Source organism: Pinus tabuliformis, chromosome 3_2, assembly GCF_031772625.1.
Source record: "Pinus tabuliformis cultivar Carrire ecotype Pingquan chromosome 3_2, CPIR1, whole genome shotgun sequence".
Lineage (NCBI taxonomy): Eukaryota > Viridiplantae > Streptophyta > Pinopsida > Pinales > Pinaceae > Pinus > Pinus tabuliformis.
Genome location: NC_142302.1, coordinates 392274694 through 392298339, shown reverse-complemented (window position 1 = coordinate 392298339; position 23646 = coordinate 392274694). Strand labels below are relative to the sequence as shown.

The window sequence follows — 23646 nt, the reverse complement described above, 5'->3', positions numbered from 1 at the left end:
GCACAACTCCTATTGTTTTGTATCTGTGTGTTGAGACTCAATTTGAGCTCCTTTTTGTAAAACTCTGCTCTTGAAGACATAATAGAGAGGTCACCACTGAAGGCTGGACCAGGAGACATAGCCAAGGAGTTTTGGGTGAACTCCATATTAAACTTGTTGTGTTTATGTGTGTTTGTCTATTATATTTCTTTAACTGCTTCCTTGTCTATGTTATTTGCAACCTTATCGATCCATTGCACTAAGTAATATAGGCAAATCCATGCACATGAGTCTGTAATACCTTAAAAATTAACCTAAGATCTTCATTTTCAGATCAAGTGGTATTAGAGCTTTAGGTTTGCTAAGGTTAGACAAGCTTGTGCTGGATTTTTTGAATGCTAACTAGGTCAAAGCTCAAATAGAGAAAAGTAGAACTTGTTGAGGTCAATCCAGAAATTGGAAGAGTCTATCCTCAGAGGAAAATGGCAGAAGAGATTCCCTTGGGATCAAAACCTCAGTGCATGGACAGTGTCATGACCATGAGAGCCATGGTGGAAGAGATGTATCGAGAATTTAAGAAAGGCCGAGGTGAAAGCACCTCAACACCTGAACAAGGCAAAGGAGTAGAGGAACCTCTTCTAGTTGCCCATTCAGAAGGCAAAGGGAAAGGGGAAGAGCCTCCTCCATCAACGCCTCCTTCTAGCCCTGAAAATAAAAGGAAGAAAACATCTTTGATTAAATTAGATGTAAAGTTTGATTTGCCAATCTATAATGGAGAATTAAATGCAGAAAAGCTAGATAACTGGATTAGACAGATTGATGTGTATTGCAGGGTGTAGAACATCAATTCAAAAAAGAGAAAAATTCAGCTGGCTAGCCTTCGCCTTAGAGGAACTGCCCTAATGTGGTGGGAAGGCAGGACACAAGCTGATTTGAAGAAGCATGGTAAAATTCTCTCTACCGGGAGTGAATTTGTTTCTGCCATTAAAAAACAATTCTATCCACTAGCTTATATGCAGCAAGCAATGATGAGTTGGCAAACTCTTTGCCAATTAAAGGGGCAAAGTGTACAAAGCTATACCTAGGAATTTAGAAAAAGAGCTTTAATTCTAGGCATTTCTCTAGACTCACCTGAAACTTTGTTGAAGTATATAGGTGGTCCGCATAGCTATTTGAAGCACACCATTCTCATGTTTAACCCTACTAGTATAGATGAGGTATCCGTTCAGGCTACACATCTAGAGGCTAGAGGCAAGAATGTGAACCCAGAGATTGGGGGATCATCAAAACCCACTGCAAGCAAGAACAAGGAAAAGAAGCAGAAATGGAAAGAGAGGAAGGCAAACGCTGTACAGAAAGACAAACCTTCATGCACTCACTGCAAGAAGGATGGACATGATGATGAACATTGCTGGTCTTTGCATCTGGAGCTGAAACCCAAGAAGTTCGGTGGTAAGAAGAAGAAGATTGTTGCTGCTATTCAGAAAGATTTGGGGTCAGACTCGGGTGATGAAACAACAGTCACAGCCACAGGTATAAAAGGTAAATATTTTGAAGCATCTACAAATAATTCTGCTCAATCTATTGATAATGAAGATAATGAGAGGAAAAGACATGAGCTTTTTCATATTAGAGTTATTTCCAAGCATCAAAAGATTGATACTTTATTTGATAGTTGTTCACAAGTAAACTTGATTTCTGAAACAATTGTAAAGAAGTTGGGCTTACTAACAACACCTCACAAGAAGCCATATCCATTAGGTTGGGTATGAGATAAAGCAAAGCTACAAGTGACTAGACAATGTAAACTTAGGTTTGCTATTGGGTCAACTTTTGTAGATGAGGCTGAGTTAAATATAGTTCCCTTGGATATATGTGGTATTGTTTTAGGAAGTCCTTACTTGTATTATAGAAAGACCATTTTCTATAGAACTGAAAATAAGTATCAATTCACAAAAGATAGAATAGAATATATAATAAGAGCTCATCAGCTCAAAAATAACTACACTCTCATAAACTCAAGGCAGATGAAAAGAATTGTAAAATCATGTAAGCGATTTTTACTAATTGTTGTAAAGGAAAAGACCCCTGATAAAATCAATGCATTTGAAGGCTGTGATGCTAAATAGAACGCTGATTTAGAAAAAGTTGTTTCAGAATATGATATCCTATTTAAAGAACCTAAAGGTCTGCCACCCAAAAGGGAAATTGTACATGATATTCATTTGCAGCAAGATGCTCCATTGCCTAACATCAGAATGTACAGGTTATCCACTTTAGAGAATGTTGAGATCAAAAAGCAGGTACAGGAGCTGCTCGATAAAGGGTTCATAAGACCAAGCACATCACCATGCGGGTCTCCAATCGTGGTGGTGAGAAAGAAAAATGGTTCTTGGAGGATGTGCATTGATTACAAAGCACTGAATAAAATAATGATCAAGAATCGTTATCTTCTTCTTCGCATTGATAATCTATTAGATCAGCTGAAAGAAGCTGTTTACTTTTCCAAGTTGGACTTGCGTAGTGGCTATTATCGGGTCAGAGTAGCAAAACAAGATGCATGGAAGACTGCTTTCAAAATAAAGCAAGCGTTGTATGAATGGTTGGTTATGACTTTTGGCCTAACTAATGCTCCTGCCACTTTCATGAGAGTTATGAATAATGTACTCCGACCTTTTATTGATGATTTTGTAATTGTATATTTAGATGACATTCTTGTTTTCAGTAAAACATGAGAAGAACATTTGAAGCATGTAAAGCAGACTCTATATGTTTTGAAAAAAGAAAATCTCTATGTGAAGTTATCAAAATGTGAATTTGGCAAAACATCTTTAAATTATTTGGGTCATATTGTAGGGGGTGGTGAATTGAAGATAGATCCCTCTAAGGTTGAAGTCATTGTGAACTGGCCTAAACCCAAATCTACGACAGAAGTTAGGAGCTTCCTAGGAGCAGCACAATATTGGAGAAAGTTTATTGCTAAATTTTCCTTGATTGCAGCTCCCTTACATGCTTTAACAGGATTGAACAAGGTGTTTCAGTGGGGAGGCAAATAGCAGAAAGCCTTCGACACCTTGAAAGAAAAAATTAGTACAGCACCAGTACTAGCATTGCCAGATCTTCAAAGACCATTTGAGATTAAAACAGATGCCAGTAACTATGCTATGGGAGCAGTGTTGATGCAACACGGTAAACCCATATGTTATCATTCTGAGACATTTACTTCTGCAGTAGTTAATTATCCCACATATGATAAAGAATTGTATGCATTAGTGCAGAGTGTGAAAAAGTGGAAACATTACCTAATGGGCAAAGAAACAATTATACATACAGATCATCAAATACTTCAATATTTGCACTCACAAACTAAATTGCAGCAATCAAAACACTATAGGTGGATGAGTTTTCTACAGCAATTTCATCTTGTCATCAGATATAAGAAGGGCATACACAATAAAGTTGCAGATATGTTATCAAGACCAATCATAAATGCATCCACTATACTTGAGCATAATTCAGTATTGCATGAAAGCTACATTGAACAATATGCTCAAGATGTAGATTTTAAAGACGTATATGCAACTTTAAGTCAGGGCAAACAAGTAGAAGAATTGGATTATCATGTTAAGGACCAACTCTTATATCATTTGGGAAAGTTATGCATTCCTCAAACTGAAAGAGTTAACATAATCCGAGAAGCACACACTTCTCTAATATTAGGTCATTTTGGTGCAAGTAAAACAGTTGCACAGTTGCAAAGGTACTGTTATTGGCCAAGAATGCATGAAACAGTTTCTAGATATATTAAAGAGTGTACCATGTGTGCTACAAGCAAGCCCAGTAATAAAAAATTAGGCTTGTACACTCCACTTCCAGTTCCTTCTCGTCCTTGGGAAAGTGTTTCCATGGACTTTGTTGGGGAACTGCCAAAATCTAGAAAAGGTCATGATTATTTATATGTTATTGTGGACCGGTTCAGCAAAATGTGTATTTTAATACCTTGTAATAAGCAGATTACAGCTGAACAAACAGCAAAGTTGTTCTTTCAGCATGTATGGGTTCATTTTGGGTTACCCACTTCCATTGTATCTGATCGAGATTCCCGATTTGTTGGGAAGTTTTGGTCAAGTCTATGGGAGTTAATGGACACCAAATTGAAGAAGAGCACAGCATTTCATCCACAAACAAATGGTCAAACAGAGGTGGTCAACAAAATAGTGATCGAGTTGCTTAAAAGCTATTGCAGCAAGCATCCCAAGCTTTGGGATGAACATTTGTGTTATGTGCAACATGCTTACAACCGTGCCAAGCACTCTTCTACACAGAGATCTCCTTTTGAGACTTGTTTTGGTTTTACACCAAGGTCTCCCTTGGATTTTGTCTTTAGTAAAGACATAGCAGTTGATGGACACAGTGATGTGGACAAAGCAACCAAGTTCATTGAACAGATCCAAGAAATTCACCAGGCAGTGCAGGAACAGCTGGAAAGAAGCCAGGCCAAGTACAAGGCAAGGCATGATAAGCATCGAATTGAGCATAGCTTCCAAGTTGGTGATCAAGTCTGGTTGTACATCAGCAAAGACAGAATGCAAGGTGAAGGTAAGAAGCTGAAACCAATAAGGTATGGGCCTTTCAAGATACTTGAGAAAATTGGTGAGAATGCTTTTCGCCTTGATTTTCCAGCTTATATGCATATCTATTTAGTCATTAATGCAGAGAACTTGAGACTATATGAACCTTCATTGATTGAAGATCCCAAAGAGCAAAGTCAATTGCCTTCTATTGATGATCTGTTGCCTGAATATCTCAATGAGTTGCAGGAAGATACAGTTCTGGACAGAAAGGTGAGAACTACGCGCAAAGGGGATGTTGAGTACCTTAGAATCGGACTCAAAGGTTCAAAACCAAGCAGTGCAATATGGATAGAGATTGGACAATTGAGGAAGTTGTATCCTCACTTGATTGATGCTTAAAAACCAACTTTTGGTGGTCCAAAAGCTTTTTCAGTGAGAAGGCGTGATCCAAAATGGATCCTAGAAAACCCTCTAAGTCTTCAACGTCTTCTAAACATTAAAAATTATCGCATGAGAAGAACCTTTAAAAAAAAAAGGCGGATTACACTATCGGGAGACAAAAACATGAAGAAAACAGTGAAATAAGGCCTATCGGAAGTCAAAGGAATGACGCACGGCTCTGGCCGATCAACGGTCCAGATACGATCGGCATATCGCAATCGGCGGTGGCAGGTGGAGGATATCGGAGCCTATCATATGACAATTGCAATCGCAATCAGCGCAAGTCAATGAGGACATAGGAGATATCGCAATCGGCGATTACAGAGGAGCGCTTACAAACGGCCCAGGGGTCTATGCGATATGCGATTGCGATTAATCGCATCGGAGCTACACAAAGGAGCGGGGCCGATATAAATATGGCTTGCGACAGCCGAACCCGATAGGGTTATAGGCGATATTTTATATATTTTTAAATCTGGAAAATGGCATTTTCCTTTGTATTTCGCATTCCGCCAAATAAATGAATTGCAAAGGAAATGTGGCCGATGCGATGAAACCGGACCTGAAAGGGTTTATACATGCAGATATATATATTATGAGTTCTGTAATGAGCGGGATTTCGAGCGGGCCATAGGCAGTAAATGGTTTTGGCTGGGCTCCGCCTGAGCCCATACACTGGCTGCCACGTGGCCAGGCGCCAAAGAGAGAAAACCACCCTTTTCGGGCGGTTAACCCCCGTACGCATGAGCCGCCCGAAATGGATCTCAACCGTTGGATCAAGATCACTCAAATCAATGGTGGAGATGCAATAGCGATATACAGGCAGACCCGATAGGAGTATAGAGCGGATTTAAGGATATTTGAAGTCCGATAAACTGCAGTTTGGCAAATTTTCCTGTGTTTTTAGTGTATTTCTTTGTGTAAACAGAGAACGCTATTTTTGGGGATTTCAAAGGCCCAATGGTCCCTTCCGTTGCAGAACAAGTGGCCACCTTCCCTGAAGACATTATGCCATGATTGCTAACGCTCAGAAGGGGATTCGAGCGTACAGAGGTCGGGAGCCAGAAAGCCCGAGAAGAGGAAACGACAGACAGCGCCGATCAGCTTTATAGCCACACACTGACAAAAGACAAGAACAAGCAGTGCTGAGATAGAGCAAAGACAGAGACAGAGAGTGAGAGAACGAGTCTATGTACTCAGAGGGGCTTGAGGGATTCAAGCACAACTCCTGTTGTTTTGTATCTGTGTGTTGAGACTCAATTTGAGCTCCTTTTTGTAAAAATCTGCTCTTGAAGACATAATAGAGAGGTCACCACTGAAGGCTGGACCAGGAGACGTAGCCCAAAAGTTTTGGGTGAACTCCATATTAAACTTCTTGTGTTTATGTGTGTTTGTCTATTATGTTTCTTTAACTGCTTCCTTGTCTATGTTATTCGCAATCTTATCGATCCATTGCACTAAGTAATATAGGCAAATCCATGCACATGAGCCTATAATACCTTAAAAATTAATCTAAGATCTTCATTTTCAGATCAGAGGGAATGTTAAGACTGTACCTTGGATAGTCATCTATAGTGTAGCCACACTTGTCGCCATCCTGGGTGCACTTGTGAACAGATCTGGGCACTTCAGTTGGAGAAGCAGTTCAAACTGAACAGTGAAGGCGTACTTCTTCTCTTCTAGATTCAGAAGCAATTTATCACGACTGTTTGCATGTTTATCCTCAGCAATTTGCATGTGTTAATTCAGTTATATTCTAGCAGTTTTCTAATTTTGACCCAAGTCTAAGTGCAGTTAGGTAAGGTGTATGCAGTGCAGTTAAGGGCACAATGCACATATCTCTAAAAGGATGCATGCTTGCACGCCTCAGATCATCTCCATTAGAGATGCACTTTATTTGGCTCATTTACCCATGCAATGAAGGCCCCACTAGAATTAGGAGTTAAGACCTCCAACTGAGGTGCCCTTGTGCATGTGTCCGGATTCATTGTACCTTCTAGTTTATAAAAGGGAAGGCAGGGGTATAGGTTTAGTTCATTCACTTCAGCAGCAAGTAGTGAATTAGTTTGGTGTTTCTTGCTTTGGCAGACTTCATTTCAATATTAATGAGAAAGAAGTAGCAGGTAAAGACAGTCTGTTTAGTGAGTTTCTATGATATATTTTCTGCAGTATGTGTTTGTAGATTATAGCAGTATAAGAGATGTAGTTTTGAATGGCTCAGTTATCAGCTATCTAGCTTTTTCTAAGGAATTCTTTCACTTCAAAGTCTGCTTACCATGCTCTAGAAAATCTAACAAATCATTCATTTCCTAAAGCAAAGGTTAACAATATGAAAGGCTTCTTACCATGTTGGAATAATTGCAAGTAGACTATTCACTTGAATGGCTATATGCTGTATCAATCTGCTGCAAAAGAGAGTGGCAGTTAGTATGGCATGAAATCAACAACCAACTAGCATTGAAACCATGTTAAAGAATCAGCATCTCTTAACTGGAGGATCATAATGAAATTTAATACAATAAACAAGATTATGTTTCATCAATCTAGTAGCATCAAGAAACAGCAAAAAGCCTAAACAAGTCATCAAACACAGCCAGTCAGATAAGTCACATTTGCTTTTTCTACCACCTAGATCTCATTTTACTTTGAAGATTATTTTTTTGGATGATTAAAAGATTAGATAACAGCAAACAAACCTTACATAGAGTTATATCAATAACTCTATGTTTCATCAAACATAGAGTTATAATCTTCATTTTACTTTGAAGATTATGATCACAATCTACTAGCATCAAGAAACAACAAAGCCTAAACAAGTCATCAAACACAGGCAGTCAGATAAGTCACATTTGCTTTTTCTACCACCTAGATCTCATTTTACTTTGAAGATTATTTTTTTGGATGATTAAAAGATTAGATAACAGCAAACAAACGTTACATAGAGTTATATCAATAACATTGCATGTTAAAAATGCTGCCAAAAAGAAAATTGGAGGAGACTAGTTGCAAGTTGTGTTTTCCATCAGAATACAGCAGAAGCACACAAGGGGAAGCCTATACAAGAAGCATCTGCTATTCACAATATCAATCTTTAATTGTTATTATAATACTTCACATATAAACCCAAAAGGAGGTTCATCAGTTGATTATCATATATAAGATGTCATGTATCCCTTGGCCAGCAGGGTGCCAAACCTTAAAATTTTCCTGCATTTTCCAATCTGATTACCACACCAAATTCCTAAAGAGAAATCTTCTGCACAGAATATGAAGTGTCACAGTTCAACTAAGTGTATGCACGGAATATGAATGGTGACAATTCAGACATGTAATTATGCAAAGAATACAAACAGTCACAATTCAGCTAAGCGTATTATGCATAACATGCACTTATAAAAAACTAAAAAAATAAAATTCCTTCACTTAAACTTTATTTCCAGTTACCATTCACTCCAAATCTTGTAACAGACTCCATACAACATTCCCATCACAGAATACACATATGAACAGAACTCATCTTGACGAACGATCAATTTCATTAAACATGAGCAGCATTAACAGCATTTCCATATCAATTTCATTAAACATGAGCAGCACTAACAGCATTTCCATATCCTTATAAGTGATCAGATTATGAATGAATATTTAATGAACATCATTTAATCGATCTGCCAGCATACATATCAAACAGAGTAATGACGGAAGAAAGAAACATTAACCATACATGCAGATAAGATTAACTATCTTAATCAAAGATGTCTATAAAAATTGGCTGTGCAGGAGCAATTTACCACCCAACTGTAGGCATCCATGTATACGCCCATGAGCCAGGATGTCCATACGACTGCCTGCCAGTCTCTATCTCTTCCCCCAACCTACCAACAGTGCTGCTTGACTCAGCCATGATAAACAACTAGCGTGAGTCCTCTTGTTGCAAACTCTCAGATTCCTCAACCAATTCTTGATCAGCCCCTGGAACCCTCCTTCAACAGCTGTTCCCTAACTCAAGCTCAGTAACACCTTCTGCCAATATAATCCCTTAGTAATCCTTTGTTTCCCAGGTTATTATTCTGCCAAGAAGAGTCCAGGCTGTTATTCTTCTCCTGGGAGGTATGATTCATCATTCAGTAGTGTAGCCTATAGAACTCCAATGCCAAAGCATCGACTGGGGAGTCCAGGGACTTATGACAGTAACAAACTTCCTAACATATACTCCAAACTAATTACAGCAATTCCATTTCCTTTATACTTTCAGTATGTATTTCCACTATTACATCTGCATTCCAACAGTCGGTAAAAAATGCAAGAGAGTGATTTGAATGATAGCCAAGAGAGCACGGTCGCCATGTCTGAGTCTCAAAAAGGGGCAATAAACAACTAACAATGGATAACAAAACAGAACGAATCACAAAGGCTTTTCCAAAAGGTGGAGTAATCCATCGTTGTATAAGATATCATTTAATTCCCAAAAGAGAAAACCCTTACTTCCCCTCTTGTTACATCATAGCCTTTCTAATCCTAGCAGCCAGATTTTATGGATGTTTATTTTATTTTATTATAATACCTTGAACTTATGAGACGTAACTATAAACACAGACCCAAATTAGTCTCTCAAAAATCCATCTAGGCCTTGGCCATATAAATCATACAAAACAGATTTATCATAGATGTATTACAGCTAGACCAACATGATTCAACACTTAGTAATCATGTCAGCATATACCTATTCAACATGATTTCAAGGTTTCAAGGTACACAGTTGGGAGCAGGTGCGAAGCAGGAGCAGAATGTGTCAATTTTCAAAAGATTCCAGGAACACAGCATTCCAGGAATGTTTTTTATATAATATATATTTTCATATACTTTGATGCACATATATTCAAAAGAGCATGCAAAATGTTGAATTAATTGCAGAAGATATGACATCATAGAATTAATACTAGATTAATAAAGTCAGTCCAGTACTAGTTACCATTCGTTAATGCAGTCCTGAGATACATATCAAATCATAAAATCAAGAGCTAAGGCTTTCACATCCCTCTCGTCAAAATGATAAGAGTTCAAGACTGTTCTGTCGTCTCTTGACTGTCCATAATGAAGTCTTTCTTTACCCCTAACAACTGGGCGCAAAAATAGGAGGAGATAAGAAATAGTAAGAGAAAACTCCAAGAAAGTTATTACAAAGACCAAGAAGAAATGCATGGCTTTGAATGGATCTTACTGTACAAAGCTGTTGAATGGAGTTATCATTGATGCCAACGTCGGTCCTTGAACGCTCTTAATATTCATCTAGTTTGCATTGATTAGAAGCTCCAAATGACAAGAAGCCCTGGGAAGCCTTAGACGCCCCACACTTATTGAGGAAAATGGATGTAGTGGATAGTAATTTTGATCACAAAACCATCATCACTTGATGCTCCTCATCATGCTGATTCTAACGATAGGTTGCACACCCCGTGGATCCTCAACAGTTGAGGAGATATGACGTTTCAAAGATTGGAGACCCATTTTTGGTCAAGGAACCCCAAGGGAGATGCTACAAGCAAAATTTATATTATCCAAGGAAATTAAATTAATTCCAGTGAAAGTCAAAAAGGGGGGGGAGATTTTTTTTCACAAGTAATTTATCAAAATTTAAATTTAAGTGGTCCTAAAATTGGTGGGAATTTTTACCTCCAAATTGAAACTTGATATTTAAATTTCAAAATTATTTTTCCCTCCTTCCTCAAGTCAGCTGCCCTCCTTTCTTCAAGTCCGCTCCTAGAAGCCTCCATGAAACGTATATAAGGAACTCATTTGTCCTTCATTTCGCAACAAAATCTGAAGCATATCAAACGTCTTATCCTTATGAAGCTCTGTGGCCTTGTATAGTCCTGCAGAAGTGAAGAAGAAGGCCAAAGTTTGAAGATTGTTTTGGACATTTCATGGCTGTTTTGCTTATTGGCTCTTCGCTGGGTATCCTCTGAGGCCATTCAGCCCTTCTTGCAGCTGATCTGAGGCCAGGTGCAGCAATGACTATCTGAACTAGGCAGGCCGAGTTTCTTGAGGGTTCTGGGTATAATTGTTTTGATCTGATTTGGTGGCTATTCGCTGGGAAAGGGAATGAATCTGAGGAGCTTTCTCACTGAAGTTTGAGGGCACCCTTACTGATGAATTTCAGCCCTCTCTGAAGTAATCTTCCACCACAGTACCACAGGTCCTGAGATAATGAGTTTCGGCCTTTTGGGCAGGAGATCATCTGTATTTTCCTGGGGATGAGGTGTAGAAAATTTGTGGACAATTTGCTGAAGTTGCTTAGCAGACCTAATACAATTCTTTCACTGATTTTGAAGGTAGATCTGTGCCCTAATGTGTGGAATACTTTGGCATTTTTCTGAGTCTTCTTGCGGTTTAGTTCGGGACAGTTCTAACGTCGGGTTGAAGAAATGATTTTTGTCACCGATTGGACTCTCTCTTGGCTCTGTTCAAAGGCATTTATGGTGAAAACTCACAACTGTCTAAGGTAAAACTTAAAGCCCTAAACCAGTTATCAAAAGCATATTTCGTGAGGTCTAATCTCTGGTCATTATCACACTGAGGGCTAGTTCGTGCAAGACAAGGAGCACCTTAGTAGCTTTGTGGGCCTACGTAAATTTACCAGACCTCTGTGACGTCTAATCAGAAGCAGAAGTTCAAGCCTATTCCGGGTCATTCCTTGACAGACCTATAGCAGATTATTCCTGAGGTTGTTGCAGACTATTTCTGGCCCTATTCAACATATTTGAAGTGTTTCTTTGTAAGTTGAGGAGTATATCTGAAGTTGGTTGAGGGTTTTTAGGCCTTTTCTGAAGCTTAATTGTGATCACCTGGCATCTTTTGTAACCAATCTCTCTGGCATCAAACAGTCATCAATTTTATTAATCTGAGTCTGATTATGACAGAGTTAACTTATATATTGCTGAGCAGCAAGATAAAGCAATCAGTACAAGGAAGACATCTTCAGGAACTCCATATAATTTACATCAGCAGAAACTTGATGATTCAGTTAAGGTAGAATTGTTATTGAAGAGTTGTCAAAGTCTAGTTCTGAAGGTTGGGCACGTCATTGTACTTCTGAAGCATGTTTCATTTATCCTTGTAAGTGGGTCAACTGTAGCATTTGGGAGAGGATCAAGAACGCAGTGTTTTGATGAGTTGACGTTGTTGCAATCTGAGGACTGTAAACTTGTGCCTTGAAGAGCCAGTTGTACTTATGACCAGTACATTAACTATGGTGTTTTAGCATGAATGCATTGGACTGAAGCAAAGAACATATGGCATGATATTGTATGAGGATCTACATGTATTATCATGATTTTTTAACTAGTCCCTGAATACGTGTCTGAAGTTTGGTCAGGGTTTGCTCTAGTATGGCTGAGAGAGACTGTCAGTAAGAATGTCGCTGCCATATATCATATATGCCATGTGAAGCAGAGAATGAGTCGAATGGCAAAGGACTGAGAAAGCATGACGTAACTAGAGGTTATGACAAGTCAAGCTGATCTATGTATCTGCTGGTGTAAATTATCACAGATGTATTGAGACAAGGGTTTGATGCTATTAATAACCTGAAGTATTATTGCTGCTGCTGTATAATCTTCGTATCAAAAAATTGTGGTCAAAAGCAGGGTTTTATTAGCATGGTTGTGTTACAGATGTATAGTTTGTCCTTATAGCCCTGTACTTCATATGCTGCTACTATTGTCATGAGAGCTTATGAGTAAGGCTCTAAGTCACCAGGTCCGTGTTCGAGTTAGAGTTCGGCGACCTTGAAATTCGAATAAAGTTCGGCAACTAAGACTCTGTCGATAAAGTTCGACATAAAATTCGACATATAGAAATTCGAAAAAAAAAATGTATATATATATAAAAAATCAATTTAAAGTCAAATTCCCACCCTAATCCCACCCTACCTAATCTCTTTCCTCTAATTCCGGTGGTGAAAGATTCCACCCTAATTAGTTTTATTTCCTCTTCCTACTTGTTCTGGCAAACAGGGGGTTATTTGTCTGAAGCTGAGAAGGATTTTGGCAAAAATCTAAGGAAATACTTGGCCAATTCCATAAAACAGACTAAGGGGATTCTAAAAAGAAGCACCAAAATTACATCCATAACTAACTATTTTAGCTTTATGTAAATCCCATAGTGGAGACAAAGACAACAACAAAAAAATGACATTAAAGTGTTATGGAAACAAATATAACAAAGGAAATGACATTATGGTGACTACGGAAACTAAACACATTAAATACAATATTAAATGTCATGCCAATTATCATATCAATATGGATAAAAGATGCTCTTAAGGCATGAATTTATTTGGGGATTCCAAAAGATAAGGTGTCCAAGCTTCTTTTGTAAGCTTACATTAAGTGACACTTAAAATGTTGGATATGTCAATACAATGATAAGACTCTCTAGACATGGGTTTGTGATAATTTATGTTGTAGAAAGATAAACTATATCAAAAAATAAATGAGAACCAACAAAAATAAAGATAATTTTAGTCTTTAAATATTAATCCAATAAAAAATAACCAGTATATAATCCTAAATCATTCTTATGATTCACATCCATCTTTATTTAATATTAAAAACGCAATATTTATTAAATATTTACAAATTGAGAATGGATGGGTAATTCAAAAAATGATTTAAAAAAAAAATATAATATTTTTAATAGTGTTTTTTAAATGAATAGTTAGAAGAGTTCAATTTTAATCATTCCCGGCAATTTTTCATATTTCAAAAGAATGACTTCATGCCCTCAGACGCTGCAAATGCGAATGATAATCACCGTGCAGAAGACTAGCAAATATCAATTACGAAATTTTATTGTTTTATTTCATTCGTGATTATTGGCTTAGCGCATTGGTCTTGACACGTATTTATAAAAGGAGCCGAGATCTCCTGACGCAAGGTAATCGTTCATCATTCTGAAGCCATGCGAGTGTCTGAGGTATATAGAACAGTCTCTTGAAGCAGCTCGAGACATTTCCGAGACAGGCTTCGAGTAATTCTGCTGACTGTGTTTTTGGTTGAATTACGAAGCTGCCCAATTAATCTCTGTGGCTGCATGCACAATTTTGGAGTAGTTCGCAATAATTCTGGAGCCACTTTGACTAATTTTCCTGAAGCAACCCTACCACATCTCTGTAATATTGCTGGATCGATTAAATTGCAGATTGACTTTTCTCTGTGGCCGCAGTCCCAAAATAACCCTGGAATCGCAGTAGCTAACCGTTGAAGCAGTTCGACGTTGTAGTATTTCTGGGAAGATTAATTACGAACAGAACACACGAGGAAAACAATAATCTGGTCAAGACTCCTGAAGCAAAACAATTCGAACCAAAACAATTTTCTTCGAACCCTAAACGAACTTAATCGATTTTGTTCGTCATTAAATTCGCGTCCATTATTAAATTCGAGTTCGCCATAAAATTCGGCAAACTTGAACGAATAAGTTCGTATTCATTTGAAGTTCGGCGAATTTCGAACTTATTCATTCAAATTCGCCGAACCCGGTGACTAAGGTAAGGCTATGTACTACTGCTAGGACCAATTATTAGAATGCATTTGTGAACAATGGGAGTTAGAGTATTGATTTGTTCCAAAGCATGGAAATTGATGCGCTAGGGTTTTCATATTGAGTAATGATATGTGCCGGTAGATAAACAGGTTGTTTGAGCTTGATGAGCAGAGGATCATTGTTGTTAAATTTGTCTTGGTAACCAAATTGTCTTGATTATGGGATATCATTGGTATTGAAGCCGATTTAATGGTTGAACAGATATAATATATTGTATTGCAATTTGATGATGTTTATTGAGCAGAGGTGGATCCGGTCTGAAAATTTGTGGAAACGTAGTCCACTTGTTGAATACACTGGCAGAGTGGTGTGAGGCAGCGGAGTAGAGTCTCCTTCAAGTTGGAGCCTGAGAACACTTCATGGCAGCTGGGTGGTGTTAGGGCAGGTCAGGGCCTATGCAAGTTGTTGGAGCATCCTTCTAGTTGGAGTTGGTAAATCAGGGAGTTGGACCTTCCTTCAGGTTGGAGCCTGTAAATCAAGGCATTGGAGCGTCCTTCCCGTTGGAGTTGGTAAACCAGGGCATTGGAGCATCCTTCAGGTTGGAGCCTGTAAACCAGGGGGTTGGAGCCTCCTTCAATTGATGCTGTAAATCTTGGAAGTTGGAGCTTCCTAATTGATGTAAATTTTGAAGACCTATATTAAGAAGCATTTGGTGGTTTTTCTCCCGAAAGGGTTTCCACCTAAAAATCTCGTGTATTGTCTTGATGTCGTGCATTGTTTAATGGTGTTGTTTACTATTCAGGTGATGTGATGTCGATTTATTGTTGATCTAATGCTAATGATAATCAATGCTCTGTGAAGTTAAAAATTAACTAATTGAAGTGAAATATTGATTCACCCCCCTTTCAGTGTTTCCAACAATTGGTATCAAAGCAAGTTCCTTCAGTTGCAACTTAACAATTGCAAGGCAAATCTTAGAAGTGCAAAGATGGGAAAGTCAAAGAAACACGCATCCAAACGATCAAAGGAAGTCTCCAGTATTGCCGCAATCTACAAATATCAAGAGAATCAAATTGGCCTACCAGCTCCTGAGTATGAAGCCAGATATGAAATATCGGAATCTAGAATGAAAGTTCATTTGCAAGCTCAAGGATAAGATGTATCGCAATCTATTGTTTCTGGAGACACATCTACTGACAAATCTAGAAGGCACAATACAAAATCCATGAAGGTCATTCTTAGTGCTCTTCCAGACCCCATAAAAGCCAAAATTGATCAAAGCTCATCAACCAAAAGTCTTTGGAAGAAGCTCCATGATCTCTACTCAAAGAAGCATGCAAGTCAAGATGAAAACAATGATGATGATGAAGCAGATGAAGAAGAAGCAGTAGTAAACTTGGAAGCAGAATTGATCATTGCCTTATGTGATCTTAACAAAAAAAGGAAGCGAAATCAAGTAATTGAAGAAGAAGTTTCCCTTCTAAGACATCAAGTGCAAGAAGCTGAAAGGAAAGAGAAAAACTTGACAAGCCAATTAGAGGATTATGTTCAGAAGCACGTAGCAGAAGTTTGTCAAAAGCAAAAGGTACTTGATGCATCTCTAGCAGAAATAAACAGGCTCAAGGAATCGCAGAAGCAACATTTGCAGGATGTTGAAAAGAAGGATCATATCATTGATGAAAAGGACCAAGAAATTGCTCAATTGAAGATGAAGAAAAAAGAAGCAGGTAAAGCTCCATACAATGAAGGCACAATGTTAATTTTGTAGATGTTCTATGCTAAGAGCAATTTCACTTTTCTCACAGCAATCATACAAGTAGTTAAGCAAAATGCAGATAGAACATATAAGCAGATCTTACAGAAGACAAATCAGAAACAGGAAAAATGTGTGTGTTCGTTTCGGCGGTCAACAGGATGCTTCAACCAGCAAAGTCTTCTTTGGTCAGCCAGCCCAGATGTGTCACAACAACCCTCCAACCAGTAGATGAGTCAACCCAAGTCAATTCTACAAAAGTCAACGCTGTCCTGAAAAGTCAACGCAGGGACAGCAAGCTAAAAGTCAACGCAGCAGCAAAACGGTCAACCCTTTGACCTCGATTTTTGTGCCAGATAGTACGGCCTTCAAAAATCGAACTTTCCACCAATTTTCAGCTTGATTGGACCAAGCATTGACCAAAGTCAACGCTGGTCAAACTTTCTGCGAAACCCTAGCAGCAGAAACCCTAGCAGCAGAAAATCCGTACGGTCTGTCCTCTTCGTCCTTCCCACGTGTGGCTGAAATTCGTCCTCCAGGTAGCTCGTACTCTCTAAGATGAGAGAGGAAGATGTGAGTTGAGTTGTGATAAAATTCTCTCCAACTTTTCCTGTATATATATCCATCAATGAGGGTGTGTGACACATCTGTTGGGCATGTGAGCCTACATTACAAAACTGGCTGACCTTGCACATATAATTTATTAAGAATAATAAATTCACAATATAAGTTCTGCTCATCGGATTAAGACTATTTTTATATGGATTTTACACCTCTCAGAAAGAGGAATCCAACAAAAATATTAGCCTCTTAATCTGAGCATCAGAACATGGAGTTTGGACCTAGTTGTCCAAATTTAACACTCCCTCTCAACTAGGGAGAACTCCATTTATTAGTGCAATCAACATCGTGAGTCATCCCGCCGAAACTTGCTTTGCTGGCTTCTTTATTTCAGAACAGAAGTGGGTCAGTCACAAAGACATCATTCCCCGACTGACATAGTCAGTCCAGAGGTCCCAGACCTCACAAATCTTGATCCCAGATCAAGTGGTTGGACCATGCCATCCTAGATAGAGAGTACGGCAATCTCTGATGCGTCCATCAGTCTTTGCTAATAATCTCTAGCTTTTCCACACCTCATTGGCCAAATGAGAGGTACTTCCCATGAGCCCTGAACTCAATGGGTAGGATGCATACGGGGCACAGATAAATGAGTGGCGAACCAGCTCAATAATCACAAGGGTGGGGCAAAAGCATTATGAGTGCTTATAGCTCCGAGAAGCTATCCCCAAAGCCCCCCAGAGCTCCCAGAGCTCATCGTCCAACAGGACCCACATCATAGGGTCTTTCCACGACACCAAGACTCTCACGGAAGGTTAGGAACTTGACCTTCCCCAGGGGCTTAGTGAGAATATCCGCGACCTGCTCATCAGTTCCTATATGATCGAGCCTTACGGCGCCTCGCTGTACCATATCCCGGATAAAGTGGTACCTGATATCAATATGCTTGGATCGGTCGTGGAACACAGGATTCTCAGTCATACGAATCCCACTCTGTTTATCACAGAGTATCACAGTGGTATCTAGCACATGTTGGAACAGCTCACTAAAGAGCTTCCTCAACCAAACTGTTTCACAACAGGCCATACTAGCAGCAATGTATTCGGCCTCCGCGGTGCTCAAAGCCACCGACTTCTGCTTCCTGCTCATCCATGAGATCGAAGCAGAACCAAGATTGAAACAGCATCCAGATGTGCTCTTACGATCCACCACACTGCCAGCCCAATCGGCATCAGTATATCCACGGAGTATCACACTCTCGGTAGTGTATCTCAGCCCATGGTTTATCGTGCCCCGAAGATATCTCAAAAGATTCTTGGCACCAACCCAGTGAAAATGATGAGGCTCAACCATCTGTTGACTCAAAGTATTCACTGCAAAACATATGTCCGGACGGGTGTTCACTAAGAACATCAAAGCTCCTATGAGTTGACGATACTCAGTAGGATTGGCCAAGATAGGCCCTGCAGCGCTGCCACTCAACTTCTTAAAGTTGAGTTCCATTGGTGTCGACACGGACTTACAGTCCACCATCCCAAGTCTTTCCAGAAGCTTCACAATATATTTTCCTTGAGAAAGGAAAATCTCTCCAGGTCTCTGCCAGACCTCCAGGCCTAGGAAATAGTGCATCAGTCCTAGGTCTTTCATCTCGAACTCGGCAGCAAGCTCCCTCTTACATTGGTGAATGAGAGGGTCATCACCTGTCAGGAAGAGGTCGTCCACATACAGTACTAGAATGAGAGGCTTTCCTTCCACAACCTTGAAGTAAAGGTTTGGATCAGCATTGCTTCGAGTGAAGCCCAGCTTCATCAAGTAACTATCCATCCTCTCATACCAAGCTCTGGGTGCTTGCTTCAACCCATAGAGGGCTTTCTTCAACCTGCAGACATAAGTGTCTTGATCTTGAACTTCAAATCCCAGAGGTTGTTCTACATACACCTCTTCCTTTATTGCACCATGCAGAAAAGCGGTCTTGACATCCATCTGATGAAGACTCCATCCTTGCGTAGCAGCAAGGGCTATGATGGATCGGATGGTGGTATATCGTGCCATAGGTGCAAATATATCGTCATAGTCAATTCCTTCCTTTTGAGAGAAGCCACGGGCAACAAATCTTGCCTTAAACTTTTCAGCACTCCCATCAGATCCATGTTTAATCTTGTAGAGCCATTTAGCGGTGACAACAGATTTGTCCTTCGGTCTTGGGACCACATCCCAGACATCATTCTTCATAATAGCCTCATATTCTTCATGCATAGCATCCTTCCAGACTTGATGCTTGATGGCTTCCTCAAAAGATCCAGGTTCAGATTGTAGAATAGTACTCATGGCAGCTAGATACCCTTGGTATCTACACAGCTTCTTGCTTTCTCGGAATGTCCCCCTTGGGGCAGCATGACCCTTAGCATCTTCGAGGGTGTCCCTGAGCCATGAGGGCCTCTTTCCTAGAGAAGGGGAAGGATCAATAGGGTCCATTGGCCCTTCAACATCAGACATAGTCTCATCCTGGGGTTCTTCCAGATTTCCAGATCTTTCTTCATGATTTTCTTCAGATCTAGGAAGATCTACTACTTTCTTCAGGGAAGCATCTTCGTCAAAAGTGACATCATGGCTTATCTCTACTTCCCTTTGACCAGGTACATAGACTCTATATGCCTTAGAAGTCTCACTGTAGCCCACAAACATTCCTTTCTTCCCAGTAGCATCCAGCTTACTTCTCTTTTCTTTCGGCACATGAAAATAGACAGGACATCCAAAAATTCTAAAATGTGAGACATCAGGTTTCTTACCAGAGAAAACCTCTTCGGGAGTTTTGGAGTCCAAAGCGGAATGAGGGCATCGGTTTTGAATGTACACAGCAGTATTTGCAGCTTCTCCCCACAGAAACTTTGGTAGACCCTGGTCACATAGCATGGCACGGGCAGCTTCCACAATAGTCCTATTCTTGCGTTCAGCAACACCATTCTGCTCAGGAGTATATGCAGTGGTAGACTCCCTCTTAATGCCCCACTGCATACTGCACCATGCTGTACTAATCATGATTATCATCATGTTGCTGCCCTCGCTAATGTGCATCATCATTATGCTGCTGCCTCTGGTCCATGTATCATTGTGCTGCCCATGCACATGATTTCATAGTGCTGCCCATCATGCTGCTGCCTTTGCCTTCTCGTTGCTTCATCATGCTGCAATAATTTGCTTTTGTTGATATCAGCCTTAGCTGCTTGCTATGGCTTGCAGCCTAGCAAAGCAGCTAGGCTATAGAATCCTCCACGCAATCCCATTATTTGCTGCGTATAGGGTTTGCTGTGTTAATGGTCTCCTGACACCTTCACATAGCGTATTGGTATTCCTTTTGACAGCTACAGGTTACCATAAGGGCCAGATCTCTTTGACTGTAGCTAGACATTATTATAGCAGCTAGATCCTGGGACCTGTGTATAAATGTTTCCACAACTGCGTATAAAGTTTCCATCCATGAGTGCGTCTTGTTGCGTATAAAGATTCATTGGTAATGCTGCATTTGACTGCGTCTTTTCCATAGCAGTTTCTGTTGCTTCATTTATCCGAGAGGTATGCCCAGAATGAGATAGAAACTTCGCTTTATCATTTAAATATTCAGATCATAGCTATCCTGAGAGTAGACTAGCCCGGATTCTGATGCGTTGAACCCTAGATGCGGATCTTCTTGACTTTTGACTGCGTATAAATATTTCTAAGAACAACATATTCATGAACAGCGTCCTGAATGTCTTCATGAACTGCGTTGGATTAAGTCTTCATAACTGTATGGACTGTCTTCATAACCAGCGTATTATAACTGCGTGGCATTTATTCCCATATGCGTATTATAACTCCTTATGTATTGCGTTCTCCTCATGATCAGCATACAATGGCTGCGGCTCTTCCATATGACGACAGAGCAGATTTATCATGAGACTGTCTTGCGTGAAAGGAACAGCTTATTCACTGATCTGCGTATCAATGTACAGCATCAGCGTATTCCCTAAATAGTGAATTATGTCCACTGTATCACATCTTTTATGAACTGCATATATGAACCATATCACATCCAACGTGAACTGCGTATTAATATGCAATATCTATTGCCATTGTTGTGTGCTATTGGCAACGTTCCATTGACCGTGAATCATGAACAACGTTATGTGCGGCTCCTTTACCACAGCCTTCACGTTGATTGTGGCCTTCACCCTTGACTGTATGAGCGTATAACATTTGCTTTGAACAGCGTGTCTGCATCCACTAAGAACAGCGTAATATATTTGCTTTGAACAGCGTGTATATATCTCTGCGGGTTGCTATGCTGATGTGCCATGCTGTGTTCCATTGACCGGGAATATATTTCTCATGAACAGCGTATATATACTCAGGAATGAACAGCGTATTGATGCATATGGGACAACGTGTGAGTGCTAGTTCATAATTGTTCTGTTGACTGTGTGTGTGGGCTTCAAGACAACGTATGAATGCTCTCCATGAATTGTATGACCAGCGCAGAACAATGTATAAAGACAGCGGATCCACAAAGAACAGCGTATACTTGAACAGCGTGTATATATATAACATGAACATCGTGTAGGGTTTCTGCGTAGATGCCTTCATTTATTAACGGCGTAAGGTCTCCCTCCTTTCACTGTGTATAGACTGCGTTAGATATATTCGTGACAACATATATACATATATTCTTCATTGTTGTGCATAGCGTATAAGTGCCTGCGGAACAGCGTTAAGATTGTACAGCGGCGCTTCCATATGACAACGAAACAGATACGTTGAATGCCTTGTGGAATGACTGTCTCCTAGTCAGCTTGTCACCCATTTCCTTCGATGATGATTGCTATAGATAGAGTTTGTCTTCACCTCAGCTCTGATACCATGTTAATTTTGTAGATGTTCTATGCTAGGAGCAATTTCACTTTTCTCACAGCAATCATACAAGTAGTTAAGCAAAATGCAGATAGAACATATAAGCAGATCTTACAGAAGACAAATCAGAAACAGGAAAAATGTGTGTGTTCGTTTCGGCGGTCAACAGGATGCTTCAACCAGCAAAGTCTTCTTTGGTCAGCCAGCCCAGATGTGTCACAACAACCCTCCAACCAGTAGATGAGTCAACCCAAGTCAATTCTACAAAAGTCAACGCTGTCCTGAAAAGTCAACGCAGGGACAGCAAGCTAAAAGTCAACGCAGCAGCAAAACGGTCAACCCTTTGACCTCGATTTTTGTGCCAAATAGTACGGCCTTCAAAAATCGAACTTTCCACCAATTTTCAGCTTGATTGGACCAAGCGTTGACCAAAGTCAACGCTGGTCAAACTTTCTGCGAAACCCTAGCAGCAGAAACCCTAGCAGCAGAAAATGAAACCCTAGCAGCAGAAACCCTAGCAGCAGAAAATCCGTACGGTCTGTCCTCTTCGTCCTTCCCACGTGTGGCTGAAATTCGTCCTCCAGGTAGCTCGTACTCTCTAAGATGAGAGAGGAAGATGTGAGTTGAGTTGTGATAAAATTCTCTCCAACTTTTCCTGTATATATATCCATCAATGAGGGTGTGTGACACATCTGTTGGGCATGTGAGCCTACATTACAAAACTGGCTGACCTTGCACATATAATTTATTAAGAATAATAAATTCACAATATAAGTTCTGCTCATCGGATTAAGACTATTTTTATATGGATTTTACACCTCTCAGAAAGAGGAATCCAACAAAAATATTAGCCTCTTAATCTGAGCATCAGAACATGGAGTTTGGACCTAGTTGTCCAAATTTAACACACAAGCTCCAAGCCCTCGCAAAGCAAGATTGACAGCAAAATTCTTCAAGGGCCAAATCGAATTGAAGGACAGAAGAAGGTTGAGAATATTGTTGCTCCATAAAGTAATGATCAACAAAGAGTTTTACCTCCTCCCAGAAAGAATGTTTACAGAAGACCATCAAGACAAGACATCTCATCCAGGTACGTTAGTAAGTTTAATGGTTATTGTTTCTCATTTTCTAACTCCGCGCATATGGCTAGGGATTGCAAAATGTATGATAGGGATGATTATCAAGGACATTATCAAAACCGTAGAAGCAAGTTTGCAGGATTGCAAGATAGATTTCAAAATGGATTCTTCAGCTGAAAGTATATGCCAGTTGCTTCATCATTCAGGTTCAAAATTGAATGTTACAAATGACATAACTATGGGCATATAGCTCGTGACTGCAGATACAAGGAGAACTCTACTATCAGGTACAAGAAGGTCTGGAGAAGAAAACAAAAGCAAGAAGATCAAGTGAGTGAAAAAGTTTCAGCAATCATGCTCTCAAGATTTGTAAAGGCACAAGACTATGATGAATCAACAGGTACATTGGATGATGTCAAGGTTCAAGATGATCCCGCTGTAGAGTTGGCTCATACATTATTCTGAAGAATCTAGCTTGTTGCCTCCGTGTGAATGTTGAAGTGGGGGAGTCTATGTAGCAGTAGTTGCAGATTTGAAGATCTATATTTCAACAGGTTGGTACATGGTATATGGCAGAAGTCGTTAGAGCTATATTCAGCGTTATGAGCAAATTAGTGGAGTAACAATTTTGGAAAGCAAGTCACGGACAAGGACTCGTGGTTGACAGACATAATCAGTTGTAGCAAGCCATGAAAGGCATAGCATGTCGGGGGGAGAAGCAATCGAAAAGGGAATATTACAGTAAGAAAAAGGAAGTCGTTTCGTCAGGGGAGTAACCCTTTGCCATTGATGTCAAAGGGGGAGAGAAATCAAGAAATTAAGATCA

At 39.8% G+C, this 23646-nt stretch overlaps 1 protein-coding gene and 1 long non-coding RNA gene across 4 annotated transcripts in view; both read right to left on the bottom strand.

Moving 5' to 3' along the window:
* Nucleotides 1–23646, bottom strand: part of EMB2816 (Small nuclear ribonucleoprotein family protein) — a 331892-nt gene that overhangs the window by 228377 nt on the left and 79869 nt on the right. For 2 of the 3 annotated variants that reach the window (XM_089416426.1, XM_089416428.1), the window contains exon 2: nt 7340–7396. In XM_089416426.1, coding sequence (XP_089272552.1) covers nt 7340–7342 — 3 coding nt within the window. In that variant the 5' untranslated portion in view covers nt 7343–7396. Of the gene's footprint in view, nt 1–7339; nt 7400–23646 lie in introns of all 3 variants that reach the window. The other variant, XM_089416427.1, reaches the window with a different exon arrangement.
* LOC149181050 (uncharacterized) lies at nt 9973–10865 on the bottom strand. The gene is made up of 3 exons (XR_016257510.1): nt 10668–10865; nt 10216–10530; nt 9973–10114 (listed from the first exon to the last, which is right to left on the bottom strand). It is a non-coding gene; the product is annotated as an uncharacterized LOC149181050 (long non-coding RNA).